At 51.1% G+C, this 17,948-nt stretch overlaps 1 protein-coding gene across 1 annotated transcript in view; it reads left to right on the forward strand.

Moving 5' to 3' along the window:
- ksr2 (kinase suppressor of ras 2) overlaps nucleotides 1–17,948 on the forward strand; it is a 592,582-nt gene that overhangs the window by 539,663 nt on the left and 34,971 nt on the right. The window contains 2 exon segments of the mRNA XM_038791136.1: nucleotides 3,309–3,405; nucleotides 5,220–5,353. Coding sequence (XP_038647064.1) covers nucleotides 3,309–3,405; nucleotides 5,220–5,353 — 231 coding nt within the window.

The raw sequence follows: 17,948 nt of genomic DNA on the forward strand, positions 1-17,948 counted from the left end.
CAATATTCCATCTAGCTGGTCCCGCGGGAAGTACATCAGAAGTGGATACGGCCTGCTGCGTATCTCGCCCTGCATCCCCATTGGTGGGCATTCTCTGTAGCAGCCTGTCCTGGATGTCACAGGTGGCGTGGTGCCGCCCCGTTCGGGCCGCTGCCCCCCCCAATGTGCCAGGGATAGGTGGGGGGGGGGGGGGGGGGTTGCAGAGGTGCTGCAGTGTTCCAGCACCTCACCTGCGGGTGTCACTGACATGGGCCCAATCACCTCCTTCTCCCTCAGTGTGCTAATGGCCCCCGATTCGGGGCGCACCACCGTCACCTGGCACTGCCAGTCGTGGCAGAGGCGGAGGTTGGCGGAGGCGGACCGTTAGCAGTACTGGATGTGGATGGCCAACCCCCAGGCCAGCCAGGGTGAGTCACCTGCTCCGTGCCCCTGGCACCACCCCTGTCCCACACTCCCCACACCCATCACCATCAACCCAAACAGTCCCACCAGGCGGACTGGTAGGCATAGCAGGAGTTGTTGCTGAGTTTGGGGTTGGGGTGTGTGGGACAGGTGTGGTGCCAGGGCACGGAGCTGTTGACTCACCGGGCCAACCTGAGAAGGTCATGCAGCTTCTTTCTACACTGCTGTCCGGTCCTCGCAGTGGGGCTCACGGCCACTGCTACCTTCGGCTAGGTCTGGTTGATGTCGGCGGGTGGCAGACTCCTTCCCACCTTGGAGAATAGAGTGTCCACCTCTCCTCCACAGCGTCCAGCAGTATCTCAAGCTCTGCGTCTGCAAACCACAGGGCCACTCTCCGGGGAGCCATCTTCTTGGCTGGAATGAGAGAGTGTGGGAAACAGTGCTTGTATGCGGCAGTGTTTGTCAGGCTCTCCTGTGCCATTCCCGACCCCAGTCAATCACACACTGGCATGTGTTGGAATTGCACTAGTTCCACGTGGCACGGGTGCTGGCCCATTAGCATGTCATGAACTGCTCCTGCAGTTGCACCCCATTGGCATCGTGGAGCACCCGCCATTCAGTCCCGGGGTCAGCACTTTGTCTCACAAATAGAGAATCCACCCGAGAAGTTTTACATGGGCATCTTTGGAAGTACTTGAGGGAATTGTATCACCCTGTGGTGATATAACCACTGTAGTTATGCGTACTTGCAGTAGGGGGATATATGCCTGTACCTGTAATACAGGTTCCTCCGGTAAGCCCCTGCCGGCTCGCTCCGCCCACAGGGAGCTTGTGTATAAATATGCCTGTGAGTCACTCAGACCTTTAGTCTACAGTTGCAGATGGAGGGACAGCATCGTACAACAAAATAGCCTCTATTGTACTAGTCTCTCGGCTTTGAGTATAATTGTTAGTACTACAATTTATTGTTGTACTCAAGCTCAACGAGCCCCCAGACGCCCTCTCCCGAGGTACATGTGCCAGCGCACATGTGAACCAGCTCCGTGCCTTGCACGAGAGCCTTTGCCATCCTGGGGTCACTCGCTTGTACCATCTAATCAAAGCCCGCAATCTGCCCTACTCCGTCGAGGAAGTACGGACAGTCACCAGAGACTGCCAGGTCTGTGCGGAGTGCAAGTCGCACTTCTACCGGTCAGATCGCGCGCGCCTGGTGAAAGCGTCCCGCCCTTTTGAACGCCTCAGCGTGGACTTCAAAGGGCCCCTCCCCTCCACCGACCGCAACACCTACATCCTTAGTGTGGTCGATGAATTCTCTAGGTTCCCATTCGCCATCCCATGCCCGGATATGACGTCTGCCACCGTCATCAAGGCCCTGGATTCCATTTTCGCCCTGTTCGGTTTCCCCGACTACATCCACAGTGACAGGGAATCCTCATTCATGAGCAATGAGCTGCGTCAGTTCCTGCTCAGCAGGGGTATCGCCTACAGCAGGACGACCAGCTACAATCCCCGGGGAAACGGGCAGGTAGAGAGGGAGAACGGGACGGTATGGAGGGCCGTCCAGCTGGCCCTACGGTCCAGGAACCTCCCAGCCGCTCGCTGGCAGCAGGTCCTCCCTGATGCGCTCCATTCCATTCGGTCGCTACTGTGCAACGCAACTAACAGTACATCCCATGGACGTGTTTTTGCCTTCCCCAGGAAGTCCACATCCGGGGTGTCGCTCCCGACGTGGCTCACGACTCCGGGCCCAGTCCGTCTCCATAGGCATGTACGGCACCACAAGGCGGAACCCCTGGTGGACAAAGTACACCTCCTCCACGCCAACCCTCAGTATGCCTACGTGGAGTTCCCCGACGGCAGCCAGGACACAGTTTCGCTCCAGGACCTGGCTCCCTCAGGTGCCGATCCCATGCCCATGCCCCTTTCTCCCCCCGCGCCAACCCCAGCGCCCCCCTATTCATCCCCACCAGGTCCATCCCTCATCCCCCTGCCCACCCTGGAGGACACGGAAGAATTCGGCTCGCACTCGGAGTCATCCCGCCAGCAGCCAGCACCAACACCGCCAACACCTGCACCATCGTTGCCATCACTGCCTGTGCCGACGTCGCCACCACAGCTACGACGATAACAGCGGAACGTTTGACCACCGATTCGGCTCAACCTGTAACCTGCTAACCGGATGGACTCTTGATTTTCCCTGTTGAGCCCTCTTGTAAATAGCATCCTTTGTATTAGAGTTACATGTCACCCCCGCTGGACTCATTCTTTTTACAGGGGGTGAATGTGGTGATGTAACCACTGTAGTGATGTGTACTTGCAGTAGGGGGATGTATGCCTGTACCTGTAATACAGGTTCCTCCGGTAAGCCCCTGCCGGCTAGCTCCGCCCACAGGGAGCTTGTGAATAAATAAGCGTGTGAGTCACTCAGAGCTTTAGTCTACAGTTGCAGATGGAGGGACAGCATCGTACAACAAAATAGCCTCTATTGTACTTGTCTCTCGGCTTTGAGTATAATTGTTAGCGCTACACACCTCATCATACCACTTCGATTTCTTGTTGAGCAAATGCATTTTTATGAATAAACATATATACGCACATGTCGACAGTTCCATCTACACAGTATGTCCGGAGGACCTTTTGTCAGAAATTTTTATGAAAGGTCTTATGCCTTGTATCAATCTTCTGTTAATTTGTAGATACTTGCTGAATCAATTTTACATTTTTCAGTGTTAACAGATTTTAAAATCTTTAATGTGTGGCACCACCTATTAAAATATTTTAAATTACAATTTTACTGTAACAAAAATAAGATAGTTATGTTAATGAGTAACCCCAATAATTTCAGTTCCCCACTGTTTGCAGTTAAGCTTGCAGCCATTTAGTCTTTGCTTCTTTTTTGTCTGCAGCCTCTGCAAGGGAAGAACTTTGTACTCAGTGGTTAGAGATGCTAAAATGGTGTTGGATGTAAACAAGACCAGACAAATTGCTCAGGAGATTGTGAAGGTGCGTAAAGTGTCATAATCCCTGTGGGGATCACAAACTTTTGAAAAGATACTTGTATTTCCAGTGACTGACTGAAAAGGTCGTACATCAAGATTTTAAGTTTTAAGAGTTTTGCAGTAACAAACTAAAAGCAACATTGTTTAGTCAGCAATGTATAATTTGACCAACAGAAAAGATCCTCCCTGTGAAGTTGAACACAACTGATTATCACCCCGCCATGGTTAGACTTAATGCTGCCCCTTAAGTGGACCTTTTATTCTTTTGGAACCAGTCCAAAACTATTCTTCACTCTTGCTGGCCTTGCTCCATTTTTCATTTCCCAGCCAGATAACTTCGCTTCCAGAACTGACCTTCACTGTGAGGATTAGACTGGAGATTTCTGGGCTAACTGAATTTCTCTGCCTCCTCTGAATACTCACAAACCTGGTTTCTTCAATTTGAGCACTAGTCCCCACTCGTGTTCTGGGTGATAAACAAGAGGATCAGAATTTCTCTGCTTTAGGTGTAGAGCTTGCTACCTCTATCTCCTGCGGTCTCTCTCTCAGAATCTTCCAGACTCCACTTAGATCTGTGAGGTCAGTGATATTTTAGAAAATTCTGTACTCCAATTGTTATAATCCCACGAGACCCACAGGGACAACCCAATTAATCTCCCCATGAGCCTCGAGAAATACAAGCTTTCCTGCTGAGGGTTGGAGGCCCATCAGCATGATGGTTAACTCGGGACCTTAAAAGTCAGCCCAGGTAAGAGCCTAGCTGCAGAATGGACATTACTGGGACTGTACTTGTGTACACTTTACTTTTGGTAATAAATCGTTCGTTTAACTCTCATTTCCGGACTCTTCTGTGACTACACAACAAATACTACAACAGCTTGTTACTGACTCGTCTCATTTTAAAGCCCACCTCCATCGCAATGTGAAAAACATGAAACTTTTCCCATGTAGAAATGCTAATTAGCTATCCTCTCAACTCCACTCCATTCTAGCTTAACATTAAATATACAATTTAAAGTATAATTATTTCTAAAACCTGGCATTCCTAACACCTCCCTGTGCTTTTGCCACGTCCACAGGTTTGAGCATCTTGCAGCTTCTCAGCATGCCTCTTGACTTGGGCCCCTCTTGTCCCCATGGCAACCAAGCGACCCAGGCTTGTTGTCGGGCAGAATCCTGAGGAGTCACATGACCCCTCCACCCTTCATTTTACCTTAACAAGATAGCGCCAAAACGGAGGTCTTGTGGTGCAGTGATAGCATCCCTACCTCTGGGCCAGAAGCATCTGGTTTAAGCCCAACTCTGGAACTTTATGGTCATGGAAGGTGCGTTCATAGCATGACCAGCTAAGTTGATTATCGACCTGCAAATTATTCCAGTACGCGTGATGGCAGGCGGTAAGATCAGGTGTGTTTCCTGGTCAGCCATACTGCAGAAGACAGTGGCAAACCAGTGCAGTACATTGCTAAGCACAGTCATGAACCAGTCCAAGGGACGTCCATGATTCCAATGCTCTCTTTGGGTATGGAGCCTGAAGGAAGAGAGGAGTCCCAAATCACAACACTCTTAGAAACTTTGTATGTGTAACAAGATGCATGAAAGTAGTGCATCAAAAGATGCCATTTTTAATTTAAAAATTAAGTCATTTAACCTCAGACTACTGATGCTAATAAAATATGAAACAAAGCTTCACTTTTTGTGCTATGAATTTGCATAATATTTGTACCTTGGGAAAATACAATACTTGTTCTGTGGAATTCTGTGTTAATTGTCTCCATGCATTTAACTTAAGACATTATTATCATTTTTATTTTGAAGGGAATGGGTTACTTGCACGCCAAAGGAATTATTCACAAAGATTTGAAGTCAAAGAATATATTCTATGATAATGGAAAGATAATAATTACCGATTTTGGCCTCTTCAGCATCTCCGGAGCTTTACAAGAGGGCAGGTACAGTACTGCAATACATACTGTAAGGAGTTAAACAATATAGATGATATATTTTTAATAGTTGTCCTTTCCGACAGGTTTACATTTTATTTTCTCAACAAATTGAAGATTTTGTTTCCATTCTGCTGCAGCAGAGCAGCCTTTTTGCTTCAAAATGGATTGAAATTGTGGACAGAATGGACATTTATCATCTCAGTTAAAATTACTATTTTAAATTATATTCAAATTTGACTTCACAAATGTTTAATCCTGTAGGCAGCAAGGAAGAACCCTCACTTAGCTAAGGTAGGCAAGTGGCAATGTGGACTTATTTTGTATTAGCTTTGGACATTAAAGTTATTGAGTAGTAATGTGATAGTTATGGAAATTGAAATTATTATGTCGCTCACCTTTTGGCAGTACTTATTCGACTTTGGCAATTGTGCACTAATCCACTGAGTGCATTGATTGCAACAGCACATCCACTTTCAATTGGGAAAAGTGTTACTTTTAAAAATATATTTCAGCAGTTGCATTTGTATATTTTTCTTTGCCTGAGACTCAGTTACACTCAGCACATAGAACATAGAACAGTACAGCACAGAACAGGTCCTTCGGCCCTTGATGTTGTGCCGAGCCATGATCACCCTACTCAAACCCACGTATCCACCCTATACCCGTAACCCAACAACCCCCCCTTAACCTTACTTTTTAGGACACTACGGGCAATTTAGCATGGCCAATCCACCTAACCCGCACATCTTTGGACTGTGGGAGGAAACCGGAGCACCCGGAGGAAACCCACGCACACACGGGGAGGACGTGCAGACTCCGCACAGACAGTGACCCAGCCGAGAATCGAACCTGGGACCCTGGAGCTGTGAAGCATTTATGCTAACCACCATGCTACCGTGTTGCCCCTAAATCTAAGCACCTTTATCTAACTGAGAGGCATGGATAGAAACATCATACTTGACATCCAGTGGCGGCAATAGAGTGAGTGGTTGCATATTTGGCAGCTCCCGCTCATGGTGGTCTTTTTGTGGCACTTACGCCGGTTTGTAGCAGGAATTTTGGAGGAAAAAGGTGTAGAAGTGAGAGCAGAAGAGAGTGACCCCTAGTTTCTGGAGCTGCGGTCCAGAAGTGCCTGGAAAAAAACAAGCCAGTTGGTTGAGGAGAGTGAGGAATGGACAATGTATGCAGAGATGGCGGACAGGTAGGGTCTGGCCCTGCTGGCTCAGTGGTCGATGGACCAGGTATTGAGCTTCTTGAATGAGAAGTTCACCCAACAGTGGAAGGAAAGTTTGGAGGACCTGGCCTGGGCAGTGGTCTCAATCAAGGCGGTGGTTGACCGCATGGAGAGAAGACTGGCAGCCCAGGGACAGGCGATCCAGAGGTTGGAGGAGCTGGTGGGGGAGCATGAGGAACAGTCCACCTCGATGACAGCAAAGATGGGGCTGATGCGAGACCAGCAGAAGCAACTGCTGGCAAAAGTGGAGGACCTGGAGAACCATTCTCATAGGCAGAACATCCGGATTGTGGGCTTGCCAGACGGAATCGAAGAAACCGGTGCGGGTGCGTATTGGGAAGATGCTGGAGAAGCTGCTTGGAGAAGGTGCGTTTGATCGGCAGTTGGAGGTGGATCGGGCCTACAGGGCACTGATGCGCAAACCCCAGGGGGGCAAGCCACCGAGCTCGATGGTGGTACGATTTCATCGGTTCCTGGACAAGGAACGCATCATGAGGTGGGCCCGGCAGACGAAGTGATGCACTTGGGAAGGCGTCAAGATTCGCTGTTCCAAGACCTGAGAGCAGAACTCGCGAAGAGGAGGGTGAGCTTTAATAAGGTCAAGTCGGCCCTATACAAGAAGGGTGTTAAGTTTGATTTGCTGTACCCGGCTCGCCTTGGGGTCCGGGAGCTGTACTTTGGCTCGGCGGAGGAGACAGCGGACGTCATGAAGGAGAATGGACTGGCAGGGGAAGGAGGACCTTGAACTTTGATTGAGGAGAACTGAACTGTACTGTGAAAAACTTTGGGTTTTTGTTGTTTAGGTTTCTTTCATTTTTTTCCATTTTTCGGTTCTGCTTGGGGTTAGGCTGGTTAACAATGCTTTGTTGAGGGATGAGGGGTGGGTCTCTGTGTTTGGACCCTGGGAGAAATTGTTTGTTTTTACTTTTTGCCTTTATTTTCACTGTTTGCACTAAGAGCGGGGGGGAGGGGAATCAGTGCAGGGGGGGTACGATGCTAGGCGCCATGGGCGGGGGCTGCTGGGCGGGCTAGCTCACGGAAGCAAAGTGGGGTTGAGCTGAAGATCGATGTGGGGGGGGGCATGGGAGGGGGAGTGGGAGTGTGGGGTTGGGTGTGGGGGAGGGCATTATACTGCTGACGGGGAGGGGACTTTCAAAGCGGAGGAGGAAGATGGTTGATGTCGGTAGTTTCCCGAGGAGGGGCCAGGTTAGGTGCGGGACATGGGCCGAAGACTGGCCTAAGAGAGGTTATGGTTGATCGGCGGAACGGCTTAGCCTCATCCAATTCAAGGTGCTGCACCGGGCCCACATGACTGGGACGAGGATGAGTAGGTTCTTTGGGGGTGAAGACAGGTGTGTCAGGTGCTCGGGGAGTCCAGCGAACCATGCCCATATGTTCTGGGCATGCCCGGCACTGGAGGAGTTCTGGAAGGGGGTGGCGAGGACATTGTCGAGGGTGGTGGGATCGAGGGTCAAGCCAGGATGGGGACTCGCGATTTTTGGGGTTGGGGTGGAGCCGGGAGTGCAGGAGGTGAAAGAGGCCGGTGTGCTGGCCTTTGCGTCCCTAGTAGCCCGGCGAAGGATCTTGCTACAATGGAAGGATGCGAGGCCCCCAAGCGTGGAGACCTGGATCAATGACATGGCGGGTTTCATTAAGCTAGAGAAGATCAAATTCGCCCTGAGAGGGTCGGTACAAGGGTTCTTTAGGCGGTATGCGTTGTCTATATCGCATGCAAGAAACAATGGGCTGGATTCTCTGCCGCGGGATGCTCCATTTTGCCAGCAGTCCAGGGTTTTCCCGACGGCTGCCCCACAATGGGAAACCCCATTGGCCTGCTGGGGTGATACAGAAATGTGGCGTGGTGGGGTGGAGAATCCAGTCCAATACTCCAATACCTTTTACTGTATACTAATATATGTGGCAATAAGAAATCAAATCAAGTCAAGTATTGTACAGCACATTAAACAACTCTTTGTACAAACACTATGATGCCCCTGTCACTTCCGCAATGAGGGCTGAATCCCTAGACCCTTTTCCTGCCTCTCCAAGCAACCCCCCTCCACGTGGCACCCACCCACCCTCTGGCCGTGGTCATGTCCCGGGAACCGTGTCCCATCCCTTTGGTTTTCGGATATTGGCTGCTGCGTGTGCAGTGTTGACTCCCACACAGTGTCCAGGCATCAAGGTGTGATCGGAATGCGAGGCAATGACTCCCACATGCTATATGGACCGCCTGCCCACAGGAATCCACTTGGCATGTGTCAAGTGCTCACTTAACTGTGATTGCCAATTCCCTATTGCCTTCAGCCGCGTTTGGGTTATGGGTGATCGGTATGGCAGATGGGCAAGGACAGTGGTTGCCCTTGGAATAGGGTTAGGATCCAGGGGTTGGCATGGTTGTGGCACGAGCGATTGCCACCCCAGTTGTCCCCCCAGCATTTCCACTCCCCCCACCCTTCCATGGCGGCCCACCCCTGTGGAGGGTCCCCCAACCCCCACCGAGCACTGGGGTGGCAAGCCCAAAGCCCCCAGTCTCTTTGCCGTGAGCAAAGATTGCGACTCATCTCCTCAGCTCCCCACAGAAGCACTTCCGCCAGGTTCATGTTTGTCAAAAGAAGTACTAATCAACGCCAGCCTGACCACTTACTGGGGAGGCCAATGAATGACAGGAGGCCATTGGATGACAGGTTGTCCTCATTAATTGTATGGAAGTGTGGCTTAAGTGGTGATAATTGGTTTCTCGCCACACTACGGCGAGATTCCGAATTTGCTATAGGAGCAGGCCGGTTGCATCGCAAACTGTTTGGCGCCTGGCACGGTATCCATTTTTGGCCTCGCCTGCTATTCGCCGGCCTTGATATGCTTGAGCACAAGTGTAACGAGGCCGGACGATCACGCCCACAGTCTCTGTCCACTCTCCCACCCCAAGTCTAAAACCCCACCGTGGGGGAGTGGAAATTTCAAACGCACAAATTGATACTTATTTCATTACACTTGCATTATATACCCCTATTTATAAAATGCAACATTATAGTGGCTTTTCCCCAAAAGCGACTGCACCTGCCACCATTTTGGCCTTATCTTCCTGAAGAATTATCCAATGATTTGGCTAGATTGAAAGTTAAAACTGATCTCCTAATGCTCAACGTTGGGGTTTCCATAAGTCAGCGGAACTCTCAGCCACAACTCTAAGCCTGACCTTGGGAGACACTTGAATTAAACACCAACTGCTTTCTGGAGAAGTAACACCAATAAACATGAATAGGACAGGCCAGTTTAGTAAAGATTCTGTCAATCTGTGTTAACCTTCCTGTACTGTGAAGATATCCACAATGCAGTATGATGTTTAAACTAATTCAGCAGGGGGATGGGAACCTAAATTGTAGTCCCAGTGTACAGGATGTTGAGAGTAGTGAGGTCAGGGATAGGGTTAAAAGTTCGAAAGAGGGCACCGGCAAGCAGGACGCTGGTTTGAAGTGTGTCTACTTCAACGCCAGGAGCATCCGGAATAAGGTGGGTGAGCTTGCAGCATGGGTTGGTACCTGGGATCTCGATGTTGTGGCGATTTCGGAGACATGGGTAGAGCAGGGACAGGAATGGTTGTTGCAGGTTCCAGGATTTAGATGTTTCTGTAAGAACAGAGAAGATGGTAAAAGAGGGGGGGGTGTGGCATTGTTAATCAAGGAAAGTATTACGGCGGTAGAAAGGACGCTTGAGGACTCGTCTACTGAGGCTGTATGGGCCGAGGTTAGGAACAGTAGAGGAGAGGTCACCCTGTTGGGAGTTGTCTATAGACCTCCGAATAGTTCCAGAGATGTAGAGGAAAGGATTGCAAAGATGATTCTTGACAGGAGCGAGAGTAACAGGGTAGTTGTTATGGGGGACTTTAACTTTCCAAATATTGACTGGAAATACTATAGTTCGAGTACTATAGATGGGTCAGTTTTTGTGCAGTGTGTGCAGGAGGGTTTTCTGACACAGTATGTAGACAGGCCAACAAGGGGCGAGGCCACATTGGATTTGGTACTGGGTAATGAACCCGGCCAGGTGTTAGATTTAGATGTAGGTGAGCACTTTGGTGATAGTGATCACAACTCGGTTATGTTTACTCTAGCAATGGGCAGGGATAGGTATGTACCGCAAGGCAAGAATTATAGCTGGGGGAAAGGCAATTATGATGCTATTCGGCAAGATTTAGGATGTATAGGATGGGGAAGGAAACTGCAGGGGATGGGTACAATCAAAATGTGGAGCTTTTTCAAGGAACATCTACTGCGTGTCCTTGATAAGTATGTACCTGTCAGGCAGGGAGGAAGTTGTCGAGCAAGGGAACCGTGGTTTACTAAGGAAGTTGAAGCACTTGTCAAGAGGAAGAAGAAGGCTTATGTTAGGATGAGACATGAAGGCTCAGTTAGGGCACTTGAGAGTTACAAGTTAGCCAGGAAGGACCTAAAGGGAGAGTTAAGAAGAGCGAGGAGAGGACACGAAAAGTCGTTGGCGGATAGGATCAAGGAAAACCCTAAGGCTTTCTATAGGTATATCAGGAACAAAAGAATGACTAGAGTAAGATTAGGGCCAATCAAGGATAGTAGTGGAAAGTTGTGTGTGGAATCAGAGGAGATAGGGGAAGCATTAAATGGATATTTTTCGTCAGTGTTTACACTGGAGAAAGACAATGTTGTCGAGGAGAACACTCAGGTTCAGTCGACCAGGCTAGATGGAATTGAGGTTCAAAAGGAGGAGGTGTTAGCAATTTTAGAAAATGTCAAAATAGATAAGTCCCCTGGGCCAGATGGGATTTATCCTAGGATTCTCTGGGAAGCCAGGGAGGAGATTGCAGAGCCTTTGTCCTTGATCTTTATGTCGTCTTTGTCGACAGGAATAGTGCCGGAAGACTGGAGGATAGCAAATGTTGTCCCCTTGTTCAAGAAGGGGAGTAGAAACAACCCTGGTAATTATAGACCTGTGAGCCTTACTTCGGTTGTGGGTAAAATGTTGGAAAAGGTTATAAGAGATAGGGTTTATAATCATCTTGAAAAGAACAAGTTGATTAGCGATACTCAACACGGCTTTGTGAAGGGTAGGTCATGTCTCACAAACCTTATTGAGTTTTTTGAGAAGGTGACCAAACAGGTGGATCAGGGTAAAGCTGTTGATGTGGTGTATATGGATTTCAGTAAGGCGTTTGATAAGGTTCCCCACGGTAGGCTATTGCAGAAAATAAGGAAGTATGGAATTGAAGGTGATTTAGCGGTTTGGATCAGTAATTGGCTAGCTGAAAGAAGACAGAGGGTGGTGGTTGATGGCAAATGTTCATCCTGGAGTTCAGTTACTAGTGGTATACCGCAAGGATCTGTTTTGGGGCCACTGCTGTTTGTCATTTTTATAAATGACCTGGAAGAGGGTGTAGAAGGATGGGTTAGTAAATTTGCAGATGACACGAAGGTCGGTGGAGTTGTGGATAGTGCTGAAGGATGTTATAGGATACAGAGGGACATAGATAAGCTGCAGAGCTGGGCTGAGAGGTGGCAGATGGAGTTTAATGCGGAAAAGTGTGAGGTGGTTCACTTTGGAAGGAGTAACAGGAATGCAGACTACTGGGCTAATGGCAAGATTCTTGGTAGTGTAGATGAACAGAGAGATCTCGGCATCCAGGTACATAAATCCCTGAAAGTTGCCACCCAGGTTAATAGGGCTGTTAAGAAGGCATATGGTGTGCTAGCCTTTATAAGCAGGGGGATTGAGTTTCGGAACCACAAGGTCATGCTGCAGCTGTACATAACTCTGGTGCGGCCGCACCTGGAGTACTGCGTGCAGTTCTGGTCACCACATTATAGGAAGGATGTGGAAGCTTTGGAAAGGGTTCAGAGGAGATTTACTAGGATGTTGCCTGGTATGGAGGGAAGGTCTTACGAGGAAAGGCTCAGGGAATTGAGGTTGTTTTCGTTAGAGAGGAGAAGGCTGAGAGGTGACTTAATAGAGACATATAAGATAGTCAGAGGGTTAGATAGGGTGGACAGTGAGAGTCTTTTTCCTCAGATGGTGATGACCAACATGAGGGGACATAGCTTTAAATTGAGGGGTGATAGATATAGGACAGATGTCAGAGGCAGTTTCTTTACTCAGAGAGTAGTAGGGGTATGGAATGCCCTGCCTGCAATAGTAGTAGACTCACCAACTTTAAGGGCATTTAAGTGGTCACTAGATAGACATATGGATGAAAATGGAATAGTGTAGGTCAGATAGGCTTCAGATGGTTTCACAGTTCGGCTCAACATCGAGGGCTGAAGGGTCCGTACTGCGCTGTAGTGTTCTATGTTCTATGTAACTACTCTTTAAAATGGCACAGTGGTTCTGGCCTTAGGTGACTATCTGTGTAGAGCTTGATGCGCGATCAATAACTACTGAAACGAGTAGTAGTCCGAATTGAAGGCTTTAATCAACAAGATCTTTCCCCAGCAGCTCGAGTACAGAAAGAAGGTTGGCTGCTGGGAAACACGGGTTCTTATAATCCGCCTCACTGGGCGGAGCTACCTTACGTTCCGACCAATGAAATGCAAACACTTGGGCCAATGAGCAGTGAGCCTTCTCCACCAATGGTAGCTCACACTCCCAGGTACCGTAGTACCGCTAGTCATACTACCACATTCACCCCTTGTTGAGAAAGGAACCGGGGTGGGGGGGGGAGAGAGTGCTTGAGACTCCAGCCATGACTGGTAGTCCGGTGCAAGTGGGACAATTTACTGGTAGTATGACTAGTGAAATGGGACTATACCTCTCTCTAACGGTGGCTGCCCACTAGCCCGTAACTATGTACAACGTCAGGAATTGTGTGATCAACATGGCAACTATTTACAGAGACAGAAAAAAAATCCATTAAGAGTTCACATCGACTCGATCGGGGGCCTTGGACGTCCTCTGCGACCGACGGAGCTTCGGCGGAGATGTTGATGGAGATGCGGCTGTCCATGACTCCGGGAGCGATGATCTGGTCCTTGTGGAGGTTTCAACACCCCTAGACGGCGCCGGTGAGGGCCGGGCCGGGGGGGGGGGGGGCGTCTAGTCCTCCATGCGGCGCAGGTGAGGGGGTTGGCGGGCCAGGGAGGGGAGCGCCTTCAGGGAGCAGTTGCGGTTGGGGGGGTCCCGCCATAGCCTGTGGGGGGATGGGTGGGGCTGGTGACGAGGGCGATGGCGGGGATCCGGCAGGCGCCAGGTCCCGTAGAGAGACCGTGTCTTGTCGGCCGTCAGGGTACTCCACATACCCATATTGCGGGTTAACGTGGAGCAGCTGGACCTTCTCGACCAACGGTTCCGATTTGTGGGCCCACGCGTGTGTCCGGAGCAGGATGGGCCCGGGGGCTGCCAGCCAGGTCGGGAGCGGGGTCCCTGAGGAAGACTTCCTGGGGAAGACAAGAAGGCGTTCGTGAGGAGTTTGATTAATAGAAGTGCAGAGTAGAGACCGGATAGAGTGGAGGGCGTCTTGGAGGACCTCCTGCCAGCGGGAGACTGGGAGATTTCTGGACCGTAGGGCCAGTAGGACGGTTTTCCAGACCGTACCGTTCTCCCTCTCGACCTGTCCGTTACCCCGGGGGTTGTAACTGGTCGTCCTGCTTGAGGCAAAGCCCTTGCTGAGCAGGAATTGACGCAGTTTGTCACTCATGAAGGAGGACCCCCTATCGTTGTGAATGTAAGCGGGGAATCCAAACAGGGAGAAAATGCTGTGGAGGGCTTTAATGACGGTGGGTGTGGTCATATCGGGGCAGGGGATGGCGAACGGGAAACGGGAGAACTTGTCAATCACGTTGAGGAAGTACGTGTTGCGGTTGGTAGAGGGGAGGGGACCTTTGAAGTCCATGCTGAGGCGTTCAAAGGGACGGGAAGCCTTTATCAGATGTGCTTTTTCAGGGCAGTAGAAATGCGGCTTGCACTCCGCACAGATGTGGCAGTTTCTGGTGACTGTCCTGACCTCCTCGATGGAGTAGGGCAGGTTGCTCGTCTTCACAAAATGGAAGAAGCGGGTAACCCCCAGGTGCCGAGGTCCTTGTGGAGGGTTTGGAGGCGGTCCACTTGTGCGTTGGCACAGGTGCCGCAGGACAGGGCATCAGGAGGCTCGTTTAGCTTCCCAGGACGATACAAGATGTCATAGTTGTAGGTGGACAACTCGATCCTCCACCGCAAGATCTAGTCGTTTTTCATCTTGCCCCGCTGTGCATTATTGAACATGAAGGCCACCGACCGTTGGTCTGTGAGGAGGGTGAACCTCCTGCCGGCCAGATAGTGCCTCCAATGTCGCACAGCTTCTACTATGGCCTGTGCTTCCTTCTCGACCGAGGAGTGGCGGATTTCGGAAGCGTGGAGAAGAAGGCCACGGGTCTGCCGGCTTGGTTGAGGGTGGCTGCCAGAGCTACATCAGACGCGTCGCTCTCAACCTGGAAGGGGAGGGACTCATCGATGGTGCGCATCGTGGCCTTTGCGATATCCGCTTTGATGCGGCTGAAGGCCTGGCGGTCCTCCGTGGATGGGGGAAAGTGGCTGTTTGGATGAGAGGATGGGCTTTGTCGGCGTAGTTGGAGACCCACTGAGCGTAATAAGAGAAAAACCCGAGGCAGCGCTTCAGGGCCTTGGAGCAGTTGGGGAGGGGGAGCTCCATCAGGGGGCGCATGTGTTCCGGGTCAGGGCCTATCACTCCATTTCGCACTACGTAGCTGAGAATGGGTAGGCGGCCGGTGCTGAACACACATTTATCTTTGTTACAGGTCAAATTCAGGAGTTTTCCGGTTTGGAGGAATTTGCGTAGATTGGTGTCGTGGTCCTGCTGATCGTGGCCGCAGATAGTGACATTATCGAGATACGGGAAGATTGCCCGTAAACCGTATCGGTCGACCATTCGGTCCATCTCTCGTTGGAAGACCGAGACCCCGTTTGTGACACCGAAGGGAACCATTCAAAAGTGGTAGAGTCGCCTGTCTGCCTCGAACGCAGTGTACTTGCAATCGCTCGCGCGGATGGGGAGCTGGTGGTAGGCTGACTTCAGGTCTACCATGGAGAAGACCTTGTACTGTGCGAACCTGTTAACCAGGTCGGATATACGGGGGAGAGGGTACGCGTCCAGCTGCGTAAACCTGTTGATGGTCTGACTGTAGTCTATGACAGTCAGCACGGTAGCATGGTGGTTAGCATAAATGCTTCACAGCTCCAGGGTCCCAGGTTCGGTTCCCGGCTGGGTCACTGTCTGTGCGGAGTCTGCACGTCCTCCCCGTGTGTGCGTGGGTTTCCTCCGGGTGCTCCGGTTTCCTCCCACAGTCCAAAGATGTGCGGGTTAGGTGGATTGGCCATGCTAAATTGCCCGTAGTGTCCTAAAAAAGTAAGGTGGGGGGGGTTGGGGGGGGGGGGGGTTGTTGGGTTACGGGTATAGGGTGGATACGTGGGTTTGAGTAGGGTGATCATTGCTCGGCACAACATCGAGGGCTGAAGGGCCTGTTCTGTGCTGTACTGTTCTATGTTCTATGACCATCCTATTCTTCTCCCCGGTCTTTACCACCAGAACTTGTGCTCGCCAGGGCCTGTTACTAGCCTCAATGACCCCTTCCTTCAGAAGCCGTGGACCTCGGACCTGATGAAGACCCGGTCCTGGGCACTGTACCGTCTGCTCCTGGTGGCGGCAGGTTTGCAATCCGGGGTGAGGTTTGCAAACAAGGACGGGGGATCGACCTTGAGGGTCGCGAGGCTGCAGACAGTGAGGGGAGGTATAGGGCCGCCGAATTTAAATGTTAGGCTCTGGGGGTTACACTGGAAGTCTAACCCCAGGAGTGTGGCCGTGCAGAGGTGGGGGAGGACGTAGAGCCTGTAATTTTTAAACTCCCTCCCCTGGACCATGAGTTCCGCTATACAATACCCCGTGATCTCAACCGAATGGGAGCCAGAGGCCAGGGAGATTTTATTGTTTTACAGGATAGACAGGAAGAGAGCAGCGTCTTACCGTGGCAGGATGTATGAAACTCTCCGTGCTCGGAGTCCAGCAGGCAGGTCATTTTGTGTCCGTTGAGCAGGACCTTCGTCGTCGCCGTAGAGAGGGTGCGGGGCCGAGACTGGTCCAAGGTGACTGATGCGAGTCGTGGCAGAAGATCGGAGTCGTCATTTGGCGGTGCGTAGTCACCCATGCCGGGGACCTCGGAGCCGATCCAAGATGGTGGCACCCACTGGTCGCACATGGCAGGGAATGGACAAAATGCCCGTCCCCCGCATGTGGCGTCAGAAACACAAGATTGCGGCGCCCGGAGGCCGCACGTGGCGTTCGGGGATGGGGCAGAGAAGTTCGCGGGCCGCACGGGGCCCTCGGAGAGAGACAGGGTGATGTCCCGCAGTCGCTGGCCGGGACTGCAGCGACCGCCTTGGCCTGGCAAACTGACAGAAAATGGCCCTTCTTGTCGCAGCCCTTGCATGTTGCCGATTGGGCTGGGCAACGCTGTCGGGGGTGTTTTGCCTGTCCACAAAAATAGCAACAGGGCCCAGCGGGGTTTCCAGGGCATCTTGCAGTGCAGGCCTGAGGCGATTCAGAGTCTGTAGGGGAAGGGGAAGCTGAATTCCACGCTGCCCAGGGGGCAGCCGCGCGGTCGGGGGCGTATGAACGGGCGTTTCTGTACGCAACATCTAGAGAGTTCGCGAGGGCCCGTGCCTCCGTGAGGCTCAAAATTTCCTTCTCTAACAGTCTCTGGCAGATTTGTGGGGACTGCATACCCGCAACAAGGGCGTCTCGGATTAAGAGTTCGGTGTGCTCATTAGCAGAAACTTGCGGGCAGCCGCAGTTCCTCCCCAGTACAAGGAGCGCACGGTAAAAATTGTCTAATGACTCACCAGGGATCTGCTGCGTCGTAGCCAGCAAGTGCCGAGTATAAACTTGATTCACCGGCCGGATGAAGTGTCCTTTAAGCAGTTCCATAGCAGAGTCGTAGTCGGATGTGTCCTCAATGAACGTGTAGATGGCGGTGCCGACGCACGAGTGGAGGATATGCTGAGCTCCATCCTTTAAAATCTTGTTGGTTAAATTGATGCGCGATCAATAAATACTGAAACGAGGAAGTAGTCCGAATTGAAGGCTTTAATCAACAAGATCTTTCCCCAGCAGCTCGAGTACAGAAAGAACGTTGGCTGCTGGGAAACACGGGCTCTTATACCCCGCCTCACTGGGCGGAGCTACCTTACGTTCCGACCAATGAAATGCAAACACTTGGGCCAATGAGCAGCGAGCCTTCTCCACCAATGGTAGCTCACACTCCCAGGTACCGTAGTACCTCTAGTCATACTACCACAGAGCTTGTACGTTCTCCTGTGTCTGCATGGGTTTCCTCCGTGTGCTCCAGCTTCCTT

The sequence above is a fragment of the Scyliorhinus canicula genome, chromosome 1, assembly GCF_902713615.1.
Source record: "Scyliorhinus canicula chromosome 1, sScyCan1.1, whole genome shotgun sequence".
NCBI lineage: Eukaryota > Metazoa > Chordata > Chondrichthyes > Carcharhiniformes > Scyliorhinidae > Scyliorhinus > Scyliorhinus canicula.